Below are 19,442 nucleotides of genomic sequence, written 5' to 3' on the forward strand. Positions count from 1 at the left end.
CCTTTTAAAAAAAAAAAGTTACCCATAGGGCACACAAAATGAATTGCATGTGTTGTCTTAGTCACCTGCGTAAAATCATTTCCTTCCCGTTCTGAAGTCCTAGAGTTAATGTCACCAGTAAAGCAATGGTCACGTTTCTTTGCAGAGGTGGTCCATTGACTGATGGTTAAATAAACTGATCCTTCAATGTTTATCTTTCATTGTGAAACGGCAGACCCTGGTCCCTTTGAACTCAATTGCTAAACTTCCATTAATTTAATTACAGCAGTGCTGGGCCATCATTTTTCTAAAGTACTTTGTGATTAAAGATAGTGTTATTTCCACATCTATCATTGTTAACTGTGGATAATGCCTGTTTATAAAGGAGAGGATTTTTGTTTTCTGTATTCTCTGTCACTGTTTTTATTTGCTTTATCTAGAATGTTTATGAAGCTGTGTATTGACAGTAGGCCGATTATAAGATCTATTTTATAGATGAAATAAAATTGAAAAATAAATTGCGGAAGATGTAAAATTAAGCATGAGATCAAATCCCAGGAGAGGTAACTGAGATTTAACGTTTTAAATTATAAATCAAAGCATTTGATTATTTCTGAGATAATAACTTGACATGGGTAGGGATGTTGCTAACTGAACTTCTTGGTGTTTTTCTTGTGTCACTACCTAAACTTTACTATTTCACTTTAAAGCACTGTCTTATTACCTATTTCCCTTGGCCCCAAGTATTACTGCTTCGCCATTTTAATATCCCTTAGCCCTTTAAAAAAAACCGAGATGGACTATGAAGATCTTCCTTTCTAGTTCTGCCTCTGGGGTTTCTATTAAAGCCGTCAAGATGTCAAGAGCTCTCATACTAAAGGGCAGAAGGAGGATCATATGAAGATTTTGGCCCTGAGGGATATCGCAAATCTTGCTGTTCTTGTTCATTTAAAGCTCTTTACCAGCTCCGTGTGGGGTCATGTCATATCCCGGTGAAACACACTAAAAGGCAGCAATGCATAGTCTATAAATCAAAGACAAAGAGAGTGCAATCGCAGCCTTTTCAGCAGAGGTGGTCCATAGCCTGATTGATGAAGTACTTCTGTTTTCAGATGACTAGGTGGCTTTGAGGAATTGGCTGTAGGATGCAGACTGTTCCATCTTCTCGTCAGTGGCACGTATTGGGGATTGGTCAGTAGTGATGGATAGGTATTCCTCCCTGATGACTCAGTGATGCTCTTTGTATCAATGCATAGGAGAGCTAAATGAAATTCTGGGAGGATGAAAGTCCTGTTTATAAAGCTACCAATACTTTCACTAATGATTGTTTGCCTTCCTGTCACAGAGAAAAATAAGGACAAATAATATAGCTCCCTGACAAGTGGTGGCTTTTCTAGCTTTGAATAATGCGTGCAAGTAGTTTTATTGCTACTGCTTGTTCCTTTAGTGAACCAAACATTGAAGTCTCCAAATCTTCCTTTGCAAAGCCAAGACCTCGCCTGGAAAATTTAGCTTCTGCAGCAAACTTTGATCTTTTCAGTAGGAAAGGAAAAGCAGGTTAGCCATTCTAATATTTCACTGGGAACTCTTTGTAGGAATTGCTGACGTTAAAGACGATTTGAGGTTTGTTCCTTTCAGAGGCAAATGCTTTGAGGTAAAGTTTAATTTTGAGCCTTTGCTGATGCGCTTACAGAATCGTCTTTGCACATGATCTTGCATAATGCGGAAGACATCAATTTTTGCACAGAATTGGCAAAACATAAGGACCAAGTGTACAGTGCCCATAGTCTCACTTCAATGATACTAAAGCATCGTAGCAACATAGAGAGGGTAACACTTTTTAAAAGTGATAGAATAGTGAATGAGAAATCAGAATTGGTGTCATTCAGTATTTATGGTGAATTAGAGATAGTGATCAGCACTGTGGGAATATTGTGGAAAAGAGACATCAGTTTAAACCTAGAGAAATTTGCTCTCTAAATTTATCTTGTAAGATGAGCAAACTAGCAGTTGGCTGACTTACGTGTAGGGGAGAGTTTGTAGAGAGAATGTTATTCAAAATGACATAAACTGGTGTGATAATTAACCTGGAATCTGTCTGTGCCAAATCTAATAACACGTTTTTGTCTGTGCAACCCCAGGATGTGAGTTTGCCTGAGTAACTTAACACTGGGAGTATAAACAGCCTAATTTTACATTTACTGAGCTAATTTTCTTCTTCAATTATTTCACTGGCAGCTATGATTTAAAAAAAAAAATTAAAAAGTCTAAAGTGCACAGATTCCTGTATTTTACAGCTTTGACTTAAATATGTGTTCAGTCGGTTGAGATATTTAACTATGTATTATTTACTTGAACGTAAATTAAAGTAAAATATAATTAGCCCTAGATTTCAGCTGATTTTATTTAGTGTGTAATATGAAAACTTTTTAAGCATATACGTGAGCAACTTCTTCCAATATATGCTAATTTAAAGGAGTTAAATCTTCATAAGTGTTTTGCAAACTGAAAGTTACTTTACCGTAAGGTATTCTTAAAAATTGTAGTTTACATTTGCAAGCACATTGTGCATTATTGTCTTAAAGCAAAACCAGTAACTTGTATACTTACACCTATATGCTTAAGGAGGTCATAATTTAAATTATAGGTGTTTTCCTCAGTCATACTGACAAGGAGTGAGCGATACTTTAATGATGTAAGATCATACATAGGGATCAAACATTTTTTTTCAGTATAATTAAGATGGCTATGTAAAATTCCCCAATTTTCTGTATTTGCCAGGCTGATTTCTCTTACAAGTTGAATTAAAACTTTGTGGGTTGGTTCTTACCTTCTTTTTCTATACGAGAAATGAGGGAGAGCTGTGAAATGCACCATCTGTTCGCAAACCGTGTCAGCTGGCAGAGAGATGCTTGTCACCTTGCCCTCTCTTACGGCAGTTTTAGGCTGCTATAACACCATTGACTCAAAACGAATTACTTTTGATTTAATCTTATTTAAGCAAAAGAAGTCACGATGATAGTGCACAATGTTCTAGAGGACTCTTCATGTTGATTTCAATCGCAAGCCTTTAAATTTCAACCTCAGGTCATTTGAATTGTCAACAAAAATGCTCAGTGGCACTTGGATTGAATATAGTGATTGGAGAAAACTAGGACTGACTTAATGCCCAGGACTTTCTGTTTCTGGGGCAGTTGCTTTTCAAATACATTAAGCAGGATTCTGTCCCATCATAATCCTTTGGATTTTTATCAGTCCTGTGTGTGTGTCAAAACAAACATGATTGTGTACCCTCATAAAACTGGAAAGAGAGGCAAGTATTGTCATCATTTCCCTCCTGCAAATGAGAATACTGAGCTATAGTCAAGGCAGAAAATATCTATAAAATGATGAGTTTCACACACTGTGTCCTCCTTCAAGACTCAAATAATTTTCAAGACCAGCATCTCTCTGTCCTCCATCCTGTGTTCTGGTTTCCACTCTGGATAGTTAAATAAAAATTTAAAAAATGAGAGTTAAGAAGTATGGTTTGAAAAAGAATTAGAAAGAAATCTTGCGGTAACAGGTGGAGCGTACCCCATTCAAGGTGTGATAAAGATGAGAATAGGCCCATGGTCTAATGAAAAGTGAGTATTTAATTATTCAAAAAGATTTTGCTTGAATTATGAAGAAGTTTTGCCTATTATCTCCATTGCAATGTGAAGTGAGTCATCTTGCTAAGTGTAAACATCTGCATCTGAAATGTTCACTCCAGGCTTCCTTTATAATTAGTGGAAATCAACAGCCCTTTCTAGGGAGCAAAACTCTTGTGCCAGGTAGATGCTGGTAGTGATTAGGTTAGTAACATCTTATAAAAAAATAACAGAGGCATGGGCAAGTGAATTAAAACAGGTATTCAGGCAAGCACAGAGTCAGGGAGGTTAACCTTGGGGGTCTGTTGGGGATAGATATTCATATGTAAGTGATGTAAATTTTCGTTGAAATTAGCTGCTGGAGAAAGGAAACTGCCTAATATTTTTTCTGGACAGAATTATTTAAATTGTTTTCTAAGAAGCATTTATCTATATTAACTAGCTCTCTCAGAGCTCCAGTCTCATTAGTTTGTGTAGTTTGGAGAGATTGATGTTTTGTAGTACATGGGTTTCCCCCACATGACACTTTTGGGGACCAAAAGAGAAGAATTAAGGAAAACAATCTCAAAAAAGATTCATTAAGTTTGTTTGACTACTGGGTCAAATCAAGGAAATTTTTTTTTGCAGATATTGTTTCTCTGCCCAGATTCACTATACTGCCTGTAGGATTCTCATGCAATTTAGGGTCTCCAGTTAAAAAGGTGTGGCACCCTGGCCCATCTCCACGGAGAATGAACCTGTGAAAGATGTCAAGTGCTCCGTGGTTCCTGATCTTCTCCACCAAGCACAGAAGGAGCTTGGAATGCCTTGGTACAGCACCTGGAATTAAGTAGGATGAGTACAATATAAGACTTCATTTGTAGAAATGACAATTCTGAAAACCTTGCCAAACATTGACTCAATGGTTTTTATGAGCAGCCCTATTTTTCTTGCCTGCGTGTCTAGAGGAGTCGTTCTGTTACAGACATCTACATAAATTCTTTTGGGGATTCTAGTCCCACCAGCTGTGAACAGTGCTTGGATGCTGACTAATATTAAGAGACATTCAGGCACAATTTCTCTGATGCTAAATAAGTGCAGACAAGTCTATAGATAATCATAACTAGCATACAATATTTAAGTTAAGTAAGAGCTTTATGAGAAAAGAGATAAGGCAAACGCTGCGTCATTTCACCAGTTTTCTAAATAGCAGCTGAGCTTATAGCTTCATTTTCTTTACATAAATTCTGGATTAGAGGAAAGATTTGGAGGTGTGGTTGAATTAATTTGGTTTTGTGTAGAAAAGGTTATCCTGAGGTGAAAAGTGCAGGAACCATTTGGGTTATGTGAATCATCACGGCTGTAAGTATTTTTGAATTTGTTTTTCAGGGAAGATGCTATTTGAAGTACCAAATCACAAAAGAAAGCAGAGACCAAGGATTTTCTAACGTTAATATTTTCTGCAGAGAGTAGTACAGGACTTAACCAACTTGAGTGAGCTATTAAATATTTGCCAATAGTTGCTGATATTTTTTCCTCCCTTATACAGTCACTCAGGTTTTCCCTTTGGAGAAGATGCTCTTGTAACAATGAAAGTGAGATCTTTAGTCTCATCTACACTACTCTTTTAGATACATTTACACGTATACAGACAAGATGGCTAAAGGGAAATACTTTTGTCTACAAGTACCTAACAGGAGGATCTAGAAGAGCTGTATCCAGACCTGTCAGGGGTGCGTAGTGTCAGGAAAAGGGGCAACAAACACAAGTTTTAACATGGGAAACTCTAATTAGATATAAGAAAAAGAAGTTTTACCACAAGGGTAGTGGAGCTCTGTAGTCCAGATATGTGGAAAACTATACATCCTTGGACATATTCTGAGTTTGAGCAAAATCCTGAACAACTTCATCTAATTAAATTTGTTTTGAACAGGGCGTTGAACTAGAAAACCTCAAGAGGTAACATTTCATCCTAAAGTATTATGAATATTTGCATAATAAAATATGAGTAATAAAAACAAGCCTTTAAAATCCAGTGCAAGAATTTACTCATTCCAATTTGCTCTTAATTTGCTGTCATCTTTGCTTATTCTTTCCTTGTGAACTACAACAGCCATTACAATTATTTCAGTTTTGTTCTACTTTCATTGGCTTGCAGTATCCAGTAATTCTTACCTCTTTTGCTGTTTTTTAATAACATTTAGTGTTAGCTAAAGTTGAAAAAATAATGAACAAATGCATTCACAAATCGTATATTCAATAAATGACCAGGGAACAAGCCTTCTAGCAAGGAACTCTTGCTGAATATTGTGTAATTGACTGAGCTGGTCAAACAAATAGAACAGTTAATTGTGAATAGTATTTGAAATAAAAAGTTAGAATTTCCTTTACAAATTATTTACCATATATTATTAAGAGAGCTATGTTTATTCTCAGACTTTTCTGATAAGCTGAAAAGAGGCTCTCTTTAGAAGACTACTGTTGGAGATTCAATTTTGTTTATTTTTTTGCACACTGTTGTAAAGTCTTGGAAAGCACTCAGGAAATCAGAGAGAGGAATTGAGCAACACTGCAAGGACCCTCAACTCCAAGGAACTGAAAGGCTTTTAGCACCTCAGAAGTGATCAATATTTTGTGTGATCGAGCCCTTTAGGCGCTTCTATGAGATGTAAAATATACGTGAACAACAGCAGGCAAATGTTAGGAAACAAGGAACAACTGTCCTAGTACTATCTTGATTCTACAAGAGGATTTTATTTTATTCATGTTGTCTCTGTTTGATGCATGGTTTCCAAGCCCTTTCCTGAGAAAAGCCAGCTATGCCTGTAGAGGAGCTATCTTCAAAGTGTCTCTGTGCTGACCTGGGCAAGTGTAACTTTAGAGATATGAAGCTAGCTGAAGGAGCAAATTTGCCTCAAAATGTGACACATACATCCTCGCAGTTGAAGCCATGGAGATAACTCACATATAGGGATACTATTCTGACACTTTTACAAATTAAAAAAAGTTGGGGAAATATCACATTTCTCAGCATTGCAGTCTGAAATCCTGCATTATGCTGCTTTTCTTTCAGTTTTCATTGTGACAAAATAAGGAGGAATAGCAGGAGATAACACATTCTAATGTAAAGAATATAGTGTTTCTATGCTTTATTGATTTTGTTATCCAAAGTCTCCTGCGTTTTTTTTCACTAAGAGTACAATTTCCAGCCAACCAGACAAGATTTGGACTCCCTTCAGGTAAGAATGTAAGAAAGACATGCTTTTCTTTTTATTGTACCTGTTCTCTAGATAATGAACGAAAGGTTTGCTTCCAAAACTCAATTTGAAAGAGCACTTGATTATTTGGGGCTTTTAAAAATGATACCTGTCTTCAAATTGCATACAAATCAGAGCTCAAGTTAGGAGGAGGGAGATCAGTAGCACAGACTTGTTAGATGTTCTATATTTCCTCTTTCAGATTTCACTTCAATTGGTTATGAAAGTGGAAATTTGTAACGAGATGCTTTTGTCAGAGCCCTGTCTGTGCTTTTCTATCTGTGACATGAAGTTCAGACAGTGTCAGGTCTTGTATAGACTCCTGGCATATGAAGATGTAAAATGGTGTATATAATCCTGGTGGCACACAGACCACTTACATAAAGTTTTGCCTTGGTGAATTTTTTATCGATCCTTATACTGATCTTTGGCATAATTCTTACTCCAGTTTTATTCAGTAAACCTCCTGGCCATATAAAAAAATCTTAGTTATAGCTTGAGTTAGCCTGTTCTGTCAAATATAGGTTGGGCTTCATCTCTTTTGCAGCTGGTTTATCTTCTCCTTGAAGATTAGGTAGGAGCCTGTCTTCAAATCAGTCATACAAAATTTTGTTTCCTGTTAATCATCCAAGAATTCAGATCAAACCATTCCATGGGACAGAATGATTTTAAAGTTGTATATGTGGTTGTACTAATATTACTGAAATTAGTATTGCAACTGTGATGGCCATTAGACAACCGTAATATTTTTTGTCCATGACATTCCATCATGGGCATTAGTTCTTTGCAGAATGAGGCAGATTTAGAAAAAACCTCAAGCCACAATGGCAGAAGACCCATTCCTGTGTTTGTCAATAGTAGGGTGATGTAGAATGTGTTTCTTCCTCTTATGTGCAACTTTAGCAAAGAGAACATGTAGTATACCCATATATGCTGGCAAAGTTTTGGGCTGAAATCTTGTTCCCATTTACAAAACTCCTTTAACTTCACTGACAGAGTATTTTTCCCTTGGTCTGTGGAATTGTTGCAGATGTCGGGGCATTCAGACTGGTGTCAAGAATCCTAATTCGGTAACAGGCTCTGAAAGTTTTGAGGCAGTGTTGTATCATGAAATTAACTGATAAAGCAAGCTTAGTTAAAAAATTCAGTGCTATATATGACTGCTTGTCCTTACAGTGTTTCTGGTATATAATATGAGTTATACAGTTTTGGCATCTTTTTTCCTGCCGTGCCGTGACAGATAACAAACAGAGGAACTCCTTCGGTGAAATTTGTTACTATGGGTCAAAATATTTTCCCCCATTAAATTTAGGAATAAGTGAATCAGCTGTATAAACGCATCTCTGTATTATGTCTGTTTATCTCCATAATCTGTATGGTTCCATAGTCTTTTAATGAGAATGCCAGTATTGGGAGCAATTTTAGATGCTTATGCTTTTTCAGACTGGCATAAAGCAGTTGGTAACCTGTTGACCCAATAAATTAAACGTTATTTTAAAATGGCAATAGTTCACCGAAGACAGAAGATAGCTATAGATCTGGGTCTATTTGTGGGCTTTCTGCTGTCATAAGAGATGGCAGCCTTTGTTAAATACAACCAAATGAGCTTGGAAATCCTTATGGGTTTCTTACTGACTGAAATATGGCTTCAGCTGTTGTGTAGTAGTGCTGATAAATAGCAGATGTCTCCTACCATTGGAAAGAACACATCTAGGTAGCAAATTGGCCATTCTTGCATTGACTGTCACTAATAGTATCACCTTCTATGCATGAAATGTGCCACAGAAATGCAAGGCGACATAAGTATCATGAATCAGATCTTTTTCTTACATTTATCTTACATACCTATGTAGGAACTGGATTTAGTACAACTGAGAGGAAAACCTGCTGTTGTATAAGAATGTAATCTGGGAAGATGGCATTTCTGGTTCACCCTCCAGATTCATGGAATCATAGAACGGTTAACGTTGAAAATGACCTTGAAGATTACCTAGTTCCAGCCCCGCTGCTGTGGGCGGGGACACCTCTCTCCCACTAGACCAGGTTGCTCAAAGCCCCATCCAACCTGGCCTTGAACACCTCAAAGGAGGGGACATCCACAACCTCTCTGGGCAATTTATTCCAGAGTCTTGCCACCCTTGCACTGAAGAATTTCTTCCTAATATCCAATCTAAACCTATTCTCCTTCAATTTAAAACCATTTCCCCTTGTCCTGGACACTCTTGTTAAAAGTCCCTCTCCAGCCTTCCTGTAGGTTCCCTTCAGGTATTGAAGGCAGTTATAAGGTCTCCCCCGAGTCTTCTCTTCTCCAGGCTGAGCAATCCCAGTTCCCTCAGCCTGTCCTCATAGCAGAGGTGTTCCTTGTAGCCTTAGTTGCTCTAGAGGCTGTTACGTGACTTTTGGTTTCTGATAACAGCAACTGTACCTGCCCACAAAAGTATGAACTTGCTTTGAAAAGGAGGAGAAGCAGGGGATGTATCCTGAATTCACAGATAATCTTTATGGCTTGGCAGTGCCTGGGTTGCCTGCTAAAGGTTTACAAATCAAGTCTTAGCCAAGACTATTCGAAGGGTTGCACACTCTTTTTCAACATGTTAAATAAATGACAATTTTTCCTCCCAATCTGTACAAAGTAAACAAGACTAAACTATATTTATCAATAATTTATCAATGCTCATTTTCTGCATCCATACATTTCAAGGTCAGTATGGGCCATTGTTCTCATCTGTGTAACTGTTACATAGGCTCCCCATATTTGTGTATGTTAAAAATGTCCAGTAGTTATCCTTAGAGTTTACGCATTAAGCAAGAACATCCAATATTGATTAGACAGTTTCTGGACATAGAATCACTAGCTTTCATCAGTTCTTGTGATTAATATCACTGCTAAAAAAATTGAGCTAATTAATAACTATAATGACCTGCTTCACCTTTCAGCCATTAAATTGTTAAATCTTTGATCTATTGAATTTGAAATATTATCGTTTTCCTGTTACTATGTGTTTACTGATTTTGATCAACTCATTTAATCGTTCATTTTATTAATGGAAAAAAACAGGCTGACTGACTTTCCCGTAAAAGATTTTTTTTTTCCTTGAAGTTCTTAAAATTCTTTCCAGTTTCTCAGTATTGGAAAGAGGACTCAGCATTCCATAACTGTGGACATACGATAAACTAAATATGATAATTCAACTTATTTCATCAATGTCCTCCTTTTTGTATACGCAAGGAGTGATTTCCTAGGATCCTGCGTAAGGATAAAGTTCCTTATTTGTATAAGTAGGTATCATCTGCTCTGAAGCTGACCCAAATGAACTCTACATTTCTGATTTTAGCACCTTCTTAGGTAGCAATCACTTGCCCTCTGTATGACTTACCACATGCCCAATTGTTATGGTATCTGCAAATTTCATTATTAAGTGACTTTTTTTTCCAAGTTTTTAAAAGAAATATTAATATTGTAAACCTGACAAATAGTTTCTCCAAGTTCCCACTGCAAAAGTCACTGTTTGGCTATGATTTTTTTTCTGTATACATAATTTTGGAAACTTGGCTATTACAGAATTTGTATCAGCTGAGTTTTTAATCAAACTATCATGTAGTACCAGGCAAAACACCTTTCAAACATCCAATTATATCAGCAGATTTATTTTAAACAATCCAAAATTTAAGCACATCAAAATATGATGTAGCTTACTTTGAAAATACTTTTACCCACAAAAACATTTGGTTGCCATTCACTGCTTTTCTCCCTTTATTTACGGAGTCTGTCACAGACATTGCGTTATTTTATTTGGGAGTGCTGTCAGCTAAGCTGGCCTGTAATTTCACAGGTCATTTAATTTCCTCAAATATTTCCAGACTAGGAACTGTCTACCATTCTTTTGATGTCTTCCCTCACTTTTCTGCATTTATTAAAATCAACAATAATCATATAGAATATTCTTAAACAGCCAGATGTTTTAAAACTACCTATACTATATCCATGCTCACTGGAAAAAAAAAACCCAACAGATTATTTGTTTTCTGTATTTCCCTCTTTGTGGTATATTTCAGATTATATATATGGAGATATCTCTGGAAATCATATTTTCTCCTTCCTAATAGTGTAATTCTTCCCTGTTACAACAGCGTGACATTGGAGAGAGAACATCTCTTTTCATTTGCTTTACTGCTAAGGAGGAAATTTGCAGCTTTATTCTCTCCTGCTTCTTCATTTATTTTGGTATTGTAATAGCTGGCTATTTTACTTAAATTTTGGGTACATGTAAAAGAAGCAGGAAATCTTGATTGTCACAAGATTCTAGAAAATTCCACCTGTAGTGCAGGAATAATGCAGCACAGCTTATAAGCAGATCAAAAACTCCTTAAAGCCTTAAGAATTTGTTGGAGAAAAAAAAAAAAAAGCTAAAATTATCTTCTTGGCAGATAATAGGCTCTGCTGCTCCAGCGTTCTACCTTTGCATACAGTAATGACAAAGTTAGCTTGTGGCAAAATCTTATTTTTCTCTACTTTTTTCTGGATGATTTATGCCTTCCCTGGGTAGATGGCAGTTTTAACCTGGATCAGTGACCAGCTCCAGTGCAGTGATTCTTAGGTTCTTTATGAATTTTGAATTTTTCTCAGCATCCTCTGTTCTTGGAGTTTTACGGACCAATAACCTAAATTTATCTCTTATGTTTAAGAAGGCGCTTTTTTTTTCCTAAATGAAGGCAAATGTATTTGTAAAGAGATCTAAGTAGCAGAACACTATTACTTTGTGTAGTGAGTCAAAGGCTCCGTTAGCTGTTAGCACAAAAGCTTTTGTTACAGTCATAATTCCCCAACCATTGCTAAGGAATAAAGTTTGCCTTCTATACTGTGCAATAAGTTCCTAGTGGTACTTTTATTTGAAATGTTAATTTTCCTTCTTACTTTTTTATTTTTTTATTATTAACATTATCTGTTCGGAAAAGTGCTTATGTTCCTGTGCCCAGATTTTGTAAAGAATTAGCACACTAAGGGCTTGATTCATTGCTGCCTCGTCCCAGCTTTATGCCACTGTAGCTCTGCTGATTACAAAGCACCGCTTAAAACTGGAGTAACACGGTGGTGTAGTAAGATCTAAATGTTAATTGAAATTATGTTCATTCAGTTTAATTCTTCTTTACTGAGCCATAATACAAGCAGGGAGCTGGAGGCAATAAGAAAATCACTGGAAGTGCTTAAGTAGCCAAATTGGGTACGTGGGGTGGCTACCAGCAGATTTTGAAAAACACTTACAGCCTAACACTATTACGCAGGTTTTATGTCTCTTTTCTGATTCCAAGACTTGAAAGCATTTTACAATATGAATGGATATTAAGGACAAGGACTAAGTAGCTGCATTTTAAAATGTGATTAATAATGGTGAAAAATAGGGAGCTCTTATCAACTATAACAGCAGATTGAAACTAGAGATGATTAAAATGGCATCAAAATATGTAACACGATTTTCTAAAAGACACCACTGCAATCTGTATCCGATCTGGCAGAAGTACATGCTTCTGCACACCCTTATCGATACACTCCATAAAATTACTAATGTGTTTAAAGATGTAGATTGCATCCTTTGTATGGTTTTAAGCATCTGTTTTAAGTGCCTTCTCATATCAAAATGCTCCCTTTAATCACTCTGTTCCCTAAAATATACCCCATGTAAAAGAGCTAGGAGAACTCTTCCCATAAAGAAACATAGGAAAATGTGAGGCTATTAGAAACCTTCAACGCATAGAACTCATTGAGGAATGTGCAACATGGGCTTGATCCCATCAGTTTATCCGTGTTGATTCTGGAGTAAGTATTATTTGATGGTATCACTTTATATTCAATATCAGTCCACCGGTGTTACAAAAAGAATCGTTTAACAGTGAATAATGCTTGGTTGTAGATTTCTGCAGTAAATTAGAATATCCTAATTTAATAGAGTATGATATGTTACTCGCCAACAAACTTACAGGCTGCCTTGTAAATCATGCAGTAGGGTGGTTATAGAATAACACTACATTGAATTATATTTCATTACTCCCTATTGAACAGTCATGTTTCTGTCATATAATGTAATTTTCCATCTTTTAACTCAGTTTCTTTTACTAACAGGAAATACAAATTAGTTCTGCGGAAAAATATTTACCGGGGGCAGGCAATTAACTATGCATTTCAGGAAATGGCACCAAATATGTGAAAATCATTAAAATGCTGTTTTGTTTTTCACATCACTGTGTGTAGCTGTTTATGTATTTAATGAATCGTAATGAATATAAGGCCACAGCTGAGGAAATCAAAAATAATAGGTAAGTCTGTAGAGTAATGTGGTTACACAGGATTTCTGTAACGTCTTTTGTTGTTCGTATCAGTCACTGGCACTTCAGAAAGAGATTTCTCCTCAACTCTTCTTCTGTTAATGGTTCAAAATACTTGAGGTGAAGTACAAATGTATTTTTTTGTTATTGATTTATGAATATTTATCTATCTTGCTTACAATTCATGCTAAGGAATCCATATGCTCCCAAAATAGGGAGCAAGAAATGTTTGGAGGGAGACAGGGCTTTTGTATTAATTAAAAATAGCTAAGAACTTTCTATGCAAGTGAGGTGGAATTAAAGAGTTAAAATGATTTTACATCCAAAATCGTTCCTACGCACTGGGAAAGACTCTTCAAAAATTGAGGCAGCTTCCATGGTAGAACTTTATCACACAGAGTATATCCCACTTTTTCAGTATTTTGGGGAGGGGATAATTGCACATCTCAGATAGTAACCTGGGTTGCTGTTGTAAGAGCATCTACTAATTTGAGGATGTCCAGCTGGATTTGGCAAGTGCCAAACTGGCCTTTTGGAACATTAGGACATTGCTTTGGAAGTCCCATTGTCGGCTTAAATCCTATTGAAATATTTGGCCAGGGATATGTACTTGATTTCAGTATCTGATGAAAACTTGCTCACTGGAAGTCCCAGTGGTTTGACGTTCAACAAGTTCCTGAGGCTTTTTACATCCAGAGGACCCAGGAACCTCAGACAGACTCATGGGTAATATGTAAAAAAAAAAGTCTGCTAATCATGAAGTAAGATTTCTTGTGAACATAAGTAGCTCAAATCTTGCAATAGATACAAAACCCCGCAGTTAACTCTTTCATCTTTTTGTTTCTTTAGGAGTTTCAAAATCTTTTTTCATCTTTTCAGATGGGATTCTCCAAAACGCTCAGCACTGGCCTCACACTGTTCCTGTAAACATCATTGGGGGTATTATCATGAGCTTAGCAGGAATAATTAAACGAAACCTAAACACTTGGAAAAATCCCCATTGACCATTTTTTGTGGTTTCCGACATGTAAAAGTAAATTTTTAAAAGTTCAAGTGAGAAGTTAAGGGTTTTTTTTTTTTGTGAAACAAGGGGCAACTTCTTCACTGGTAGGAAAAGAATCAACAACAACAACAAAAAAGAGCTGACATAAGTTTTCCTTTGAATTATTAAACAAAAAATTAATGTGTAGTACCACAGTCTTACAGTTTGGTTCATGTTGTTGCTGGTGCTTGTTGCTACAAGCTGGTTGATGAATCCTCAGGGAAAGGATTCATTTCACCTTTAATGAGATCTCAACAACAAAAAAAAAGAGCCGACATAAGTTTTCCTTTGAATTATTAAAAAAAAATTAATGTGTAGTACCACAGTCTTACAGTTTGGTTCATGTTGTTGCTGGTGCTTGTTGCTACAAGCTGGTTGATGAATCCTCAGGGAAAGGATTCATTTCACCTTTAATGAGATCTGAGGCTATCCAGACTTCAGTCAGGAAATGGTCCAGTGACTCAGTCGTGGAGTAACCTTCCTGTATTTTATTTTTTTCTTCTATTTGTAGCTGGACAGTGCCACTTCTCTCATCCAGGCAGCTAAAAATCTGATGAACGCTGTGGTCCTTACAGTGAAAGCATCATATGTGGCTTCTACTAAGTATCAGAAGGTCTATGGTACCGCTGCAGTGAACTCACCAGTTGTATCTTGGAAGATGAAGGCCCCTGAGAAGAAACCTCTAGTAAAGAGAGAAAAACCAGAAGAGTATCAGACGAGAGTGAGGAGAGGGTCCCAGAAGAAACATATTTCCCCTGTACAGGCCTTAAGTGAATTTAAAGCTATGGATTCATTCTAAACCACTAAGCTTTACCAGGAGGGTTTTATATTCTTTTTGTATGCGTACCTGCCGACTTGTATGCGTCTGGCATGGGGTGGGGGAAAGCAGTGTCAGTTTGCATGTGACCTGAGACTCTACTGAAATAACTGACCTTCTGCAAGGGCAAAATTTAGGGCATTCCCTTCTGATGTTAAATGGACGTATTCCGAGCTTCCTTTTTAAACAAAACTATAGCATTAAATTGGCCAAAGAATTTGCATCACAGGGGTACATGCGGACAAAATAATAAATTCAGGTCTAAACCCAGAAATTTTTATGCATGCAAGAAACATTAAGTTGGCAGGTATATTAAGTAGGGGGGGAAAAAAAAAAAGGAATTGTAATGGTAGACCATAAAGCTTGTATTGCTTCTGTTCCAGTGCAAAAATGTACTAGCCAATATGCTTAAATGTGTGGCCCAATAATTAAATGATATAACTTTTAAGTCATCTTCATTATAGTATGTGGATTTTTAAAACAAACTAATTCATCTTAAAAATGCTTCTTTTAAACCATATTTTGTTCTTTATATTCTAGTAGTGTTATGATTGCTCACATTTCAATTAATCCCATTAATATGACCAGAGATTTACTTTTGCCAATTGAATTTCTTATGGTGGAGTATGAAGCACAATATGGTGATTGACATTGCCTTTTATATTATGATTATTATTATGACTATTATTATAATATTAGTAATAGAAGACCTGGTGGTGAAATGTTTAGAGACACGGAAACTGACAGTGTGAGAATTTAGAGGCAAATATGTAGGTCTAGCTTGGATTACAGGTATCTGACATACCATTGTAACCACTAACTCAATAAACTCATTTAACCTTGGAATCATGGATATGGCTCGTCCATTTTAATGCACAGATATATCCTGCATCACAGTTGATTTCCTTCCTTTTTTTAATTTTTTTTGGGGGGGGGCACAAAGGAAAGACATCAATACTTTCATTTTTATTTTTTTTTTATAACAAGGATGTCCAAATACAGTCAGTGGATCAAAACCAGAGCTTAAATCTGGGACAGTTTTATGCCTCAATGCATATGAGACATATGTGTTGAGCGTGGGATGAAATTTTTTGTTTAAATTCAACACCTCAGAAACAGAATAAGGATAATTCCATGTATTGAGGTTAAAAGATTAGTATCTCAGAATGCTGGAAATCATCTACTGTGCCACACTGTGTAGACCATTATAAAGACCACTGCACAAAGATGAAGTATCTACTTTTATTACCTTTTAGCCTCAGCAGTGGTTATGAAAAGGTCTTGGAATATATGAAATAAAACAGTGAACACGTATTTATTTTTCTTATAATTGAATACTAACAACTTAAGAGAACAATCCAATAAGGGATTTGAAACATTGCGATAAACATTGAGGTATACCATGAGTGACATGTAGAACATAGTTTTAAAGATATGTTCGGATGCTTGTCTCTAGATACGCTGATTATTCCTCAAAATAGCGAAGTACTAAAGTTTGTTCCATTGCCCTGCTACCCAATCTGTGTAAAGTAATGTACTCTCAGAAGCCTTTGAGGAAATTACTATTTTTGCTTTGTTTAGTTGTATAATAAAAAGGTTCCTCTGTCAGAACTGGCAGCAGTAACATGTTCAAAATACATTAGAAGATGTGGGGAAATCCTTCAAGAGCTTTCTCTATAGTGCTCTGTAGTCTAATATAAATTGGCCTTACTTGTGGTTCCAAAAAAAAGCAATCTAAAAATAATTGGGATATTTACAAATGAAATTGCAGAGACAAAAGTTGGGTGGATACTGAGTTTAAAAAAAAACAACAAAAAACATAGTGAATAAGAAACAAATGGAAATGTCCCAGAAAGATGCATGAAAAAGAATAGCCAATTGGCAATGAAATTAATAGCACTTCTTCAGAAATGTTTTGCTCTAAAATTGTGATGAGTTAACTGAACGGTTGCTTTAAAATGTTGGTGCTATAAGAAGCATCTCAAATTCAGAGATGTTTAGAAGAAAACATGTAGACATCGAAATCTATAAACATGGCTTGTAGAGGCTTGATGGATTAATGTTCCATGGCTCAAGATGAACAGGTGAATAGAAGGAATCTGGTATCGGTCCCTCAGTCAAAACAGTGATGGTGTCCACAAAATTGTAAGGAAAGAGTCTGTGAACTTTATCTCCAGAATTATATTGGACAACATAGTTCATGTGAATTAGAGTCCTACTTCAGGGTGAGTTGTCTGCCTTTTGAAGGGGTCCTATCCTCTAAATATCTTTATGGTAGCATGGTCAAGTTTAGTGTTGAGTGAAAAGCAATGTCCATGAAAACCAGAATAAAAAAATAACCAGCTGGTTCAGTGCTCTGTTCATGGAGCAAAGCCAATAGTTATGAAGTTAAGTTTGATGAGAAGAGGTAGAATAGAGAAGGAGAAAAATATTGGGTAGTACTGTACACCAGGGACATGCTTATGTTTGAACACATCATGTAGTTTTTATCAACTCCTCTAAAAGAAGAAATGGTGTAGGTTGAAAACATACATGGAAACATGAGGATTACTAAGTCTGGAATTGTTTTCATCTAAGGAGGGACGAAATAAGGTAAGAGTCTCCAGTTTCTTCAGGGTCATCATAGTGAGGCTATGGGATGACTAAATAAGGAACAAGTAATCACTGGTCCTTAGAAGTCAAAAACTAGGGATGACACAAGAAATCATCACACAGCAAGTTTTTTCTTAAAATAAGTAAATTGTAGAACTCATTTTCACAATGTCACAGTTGCCGCAATGCCGTTGACTACACCAACCAAGAATTCATCCCACAGACTTCCAGTCTTGAAATCGTGCACTTCTTAAAGATCTAGAAGATCTTTAAGTCTAATATAAAGTGTAGGGATAAAGTCATTTGTGTAGATTTTGGAAATGTTCACTACAGCCAGCCCTCCACTGAGGTAAGAGAGCTCATACTACCAACACAGGGTAGTGAAGAACTGCTGGACCTCCACAGCCTTTGATTTCTTGTGACTATCACACACAACATGTCTGGGTGCCATACATATTCCTTTATACGTACAACCTTGAAATTTTTCTATTTCAGTTGTGCCTACAATGCAAAAAGAAGTAATCTCATTGCTCTTTCTAGAAATTACATATTTCTCAATGAATGAATTTACTTATTTTTAAATAATTATTTGCTTCCAGGAAATGAGTGTACAGCAGATGACTGGTTTGAAGATCAATGTGGTGGTCAGACGTGTCCCTGAGTTAGAAATAGTTTCTGTCCTTGTGTGGTCTCCCATGCTGTGGTCACACTATTTTTGGTCACATTCCAGGAATTGTTTCTTCTTTATAAGAAACTAGAAGCCCAAGTTACAAGAGTGAGTTATATGTTTCTTCCAGAAATTACTGTATCTTTTGACCTGTGACTGTGAGGAGAAGGCTAGAGAAAGGGTTCTTAGTAAAAAATGGGAAAAGGGCTAGCAGAATATTTCTTTTTATCCTATACTGCAACAAAAGCAGCAGCCAATTTTGGGATTAAGTCAAACAGCCTGAGAACTTTTACATACTTTCAGAAAAATTTTCCTAGGATTCTTTATTGGTTTATTTACAAAATTAAGAACTTTAAAGTGAGAAGAAGAGCTGAAATAGTTAAACATGTATTCTAGGTCAAGGAGCTAGTAGGAATTAAGGTTTTGGATGGGGCAGAGAAATGACACCTGAGTGCACTAAAATAATTTAGTACATTCCTCATACATATCACTTTCTCATCCTTAATCCCCAGTGATTTCAATTATATCATAAAATTTATACATGAGTTTAAGTGCTTGGCTGAATATCAATGATAGTATTCATATGCTTAAAGTTGAACAAATGCTTTGATAATAAGGAAGCAGGGGATAAAGCTCGGCAGAGATTCACTTTGATCCGTTATTTTCTTGCTACTGTGTCCTTAGAGTGTGAAAACCTGATCAATAGTTCAGTTCTTTTACATTTTAAAAAGAGGTAGAATGAGGTGTGGAAATGCAGTGGGGAAACAATCCCACAAAGATAAAAACACTGGGTAGATATTTTTTTTTACGTAGCACATTGTTTCATATCCCCACAGGAAAGCTGACAAAAAACAAGTTTAACACAGTTTAAAACTAATGTTTAATATGGAGGATGTGTACTTGTAGGCTTATAGTGACATTTCTGCCTATAAAAATTTACATTTCAGTGGGATTTTTCAAGCAAAACCCAAGTGAGTTGTGAATTTTTTATTTTTTTTTAAATGACCTCCTGATATGAATCTAAATTAAAGGCTTATAATGGAAACATGGCAATGTCTCTCCTTTCACTCTATTTAAGAATATGCCATCAAACAACCTTTAAGATCAGCCTTGGTTGTTGAGTTATTTTTGCAAAGCAGAGGATAAATACATGTGC

At 36.2% G+C, this 19,442-nt stretch overlaps 1 protein-coding gene across 1 annotated transcript in view; it reads left to right on the plus strand.

The window, feature by feature from the left end:
- Positions 1–15,873, plus strand: part of LOC104272431 (catenin alpha-2-like) — a 37,473-nt gene extending 21,600 nt beyond the window's left edge. The window contains exon 6 of the mRNA XM_009867420.1: positions 14,722–15,873. Within this exon, the coding sequence (XP_009865722.1) occupies positions 14,722–15,009 (288 nt within the window). The 3' untranslated portion in view covers positions 15,010–15,873. The remainder of the gene's footprint in view (positions 1–14,721) is intronic.
- The last annotated feature ends 3,569 nt before the right edge of the window (positions 15,874–19,442 follow it).

This window comes from Apaloderma vittatum, unplaced genomic scaffold, assembly GCF_000703405.1.
Source record: "Apaloderma vittatum isolate BGI_N311 unplaced genomic scaffold, ASM70340v1 scaffold7394, whole genome shotgun sequence".
NCBI classification, from domain to species: domain Eukaryota; kingdom Metazoa; phylum Chordata; class Aves; order Trogoniformes; family Trogonidae; genus Apaloderma; species Apaloderma vittatum.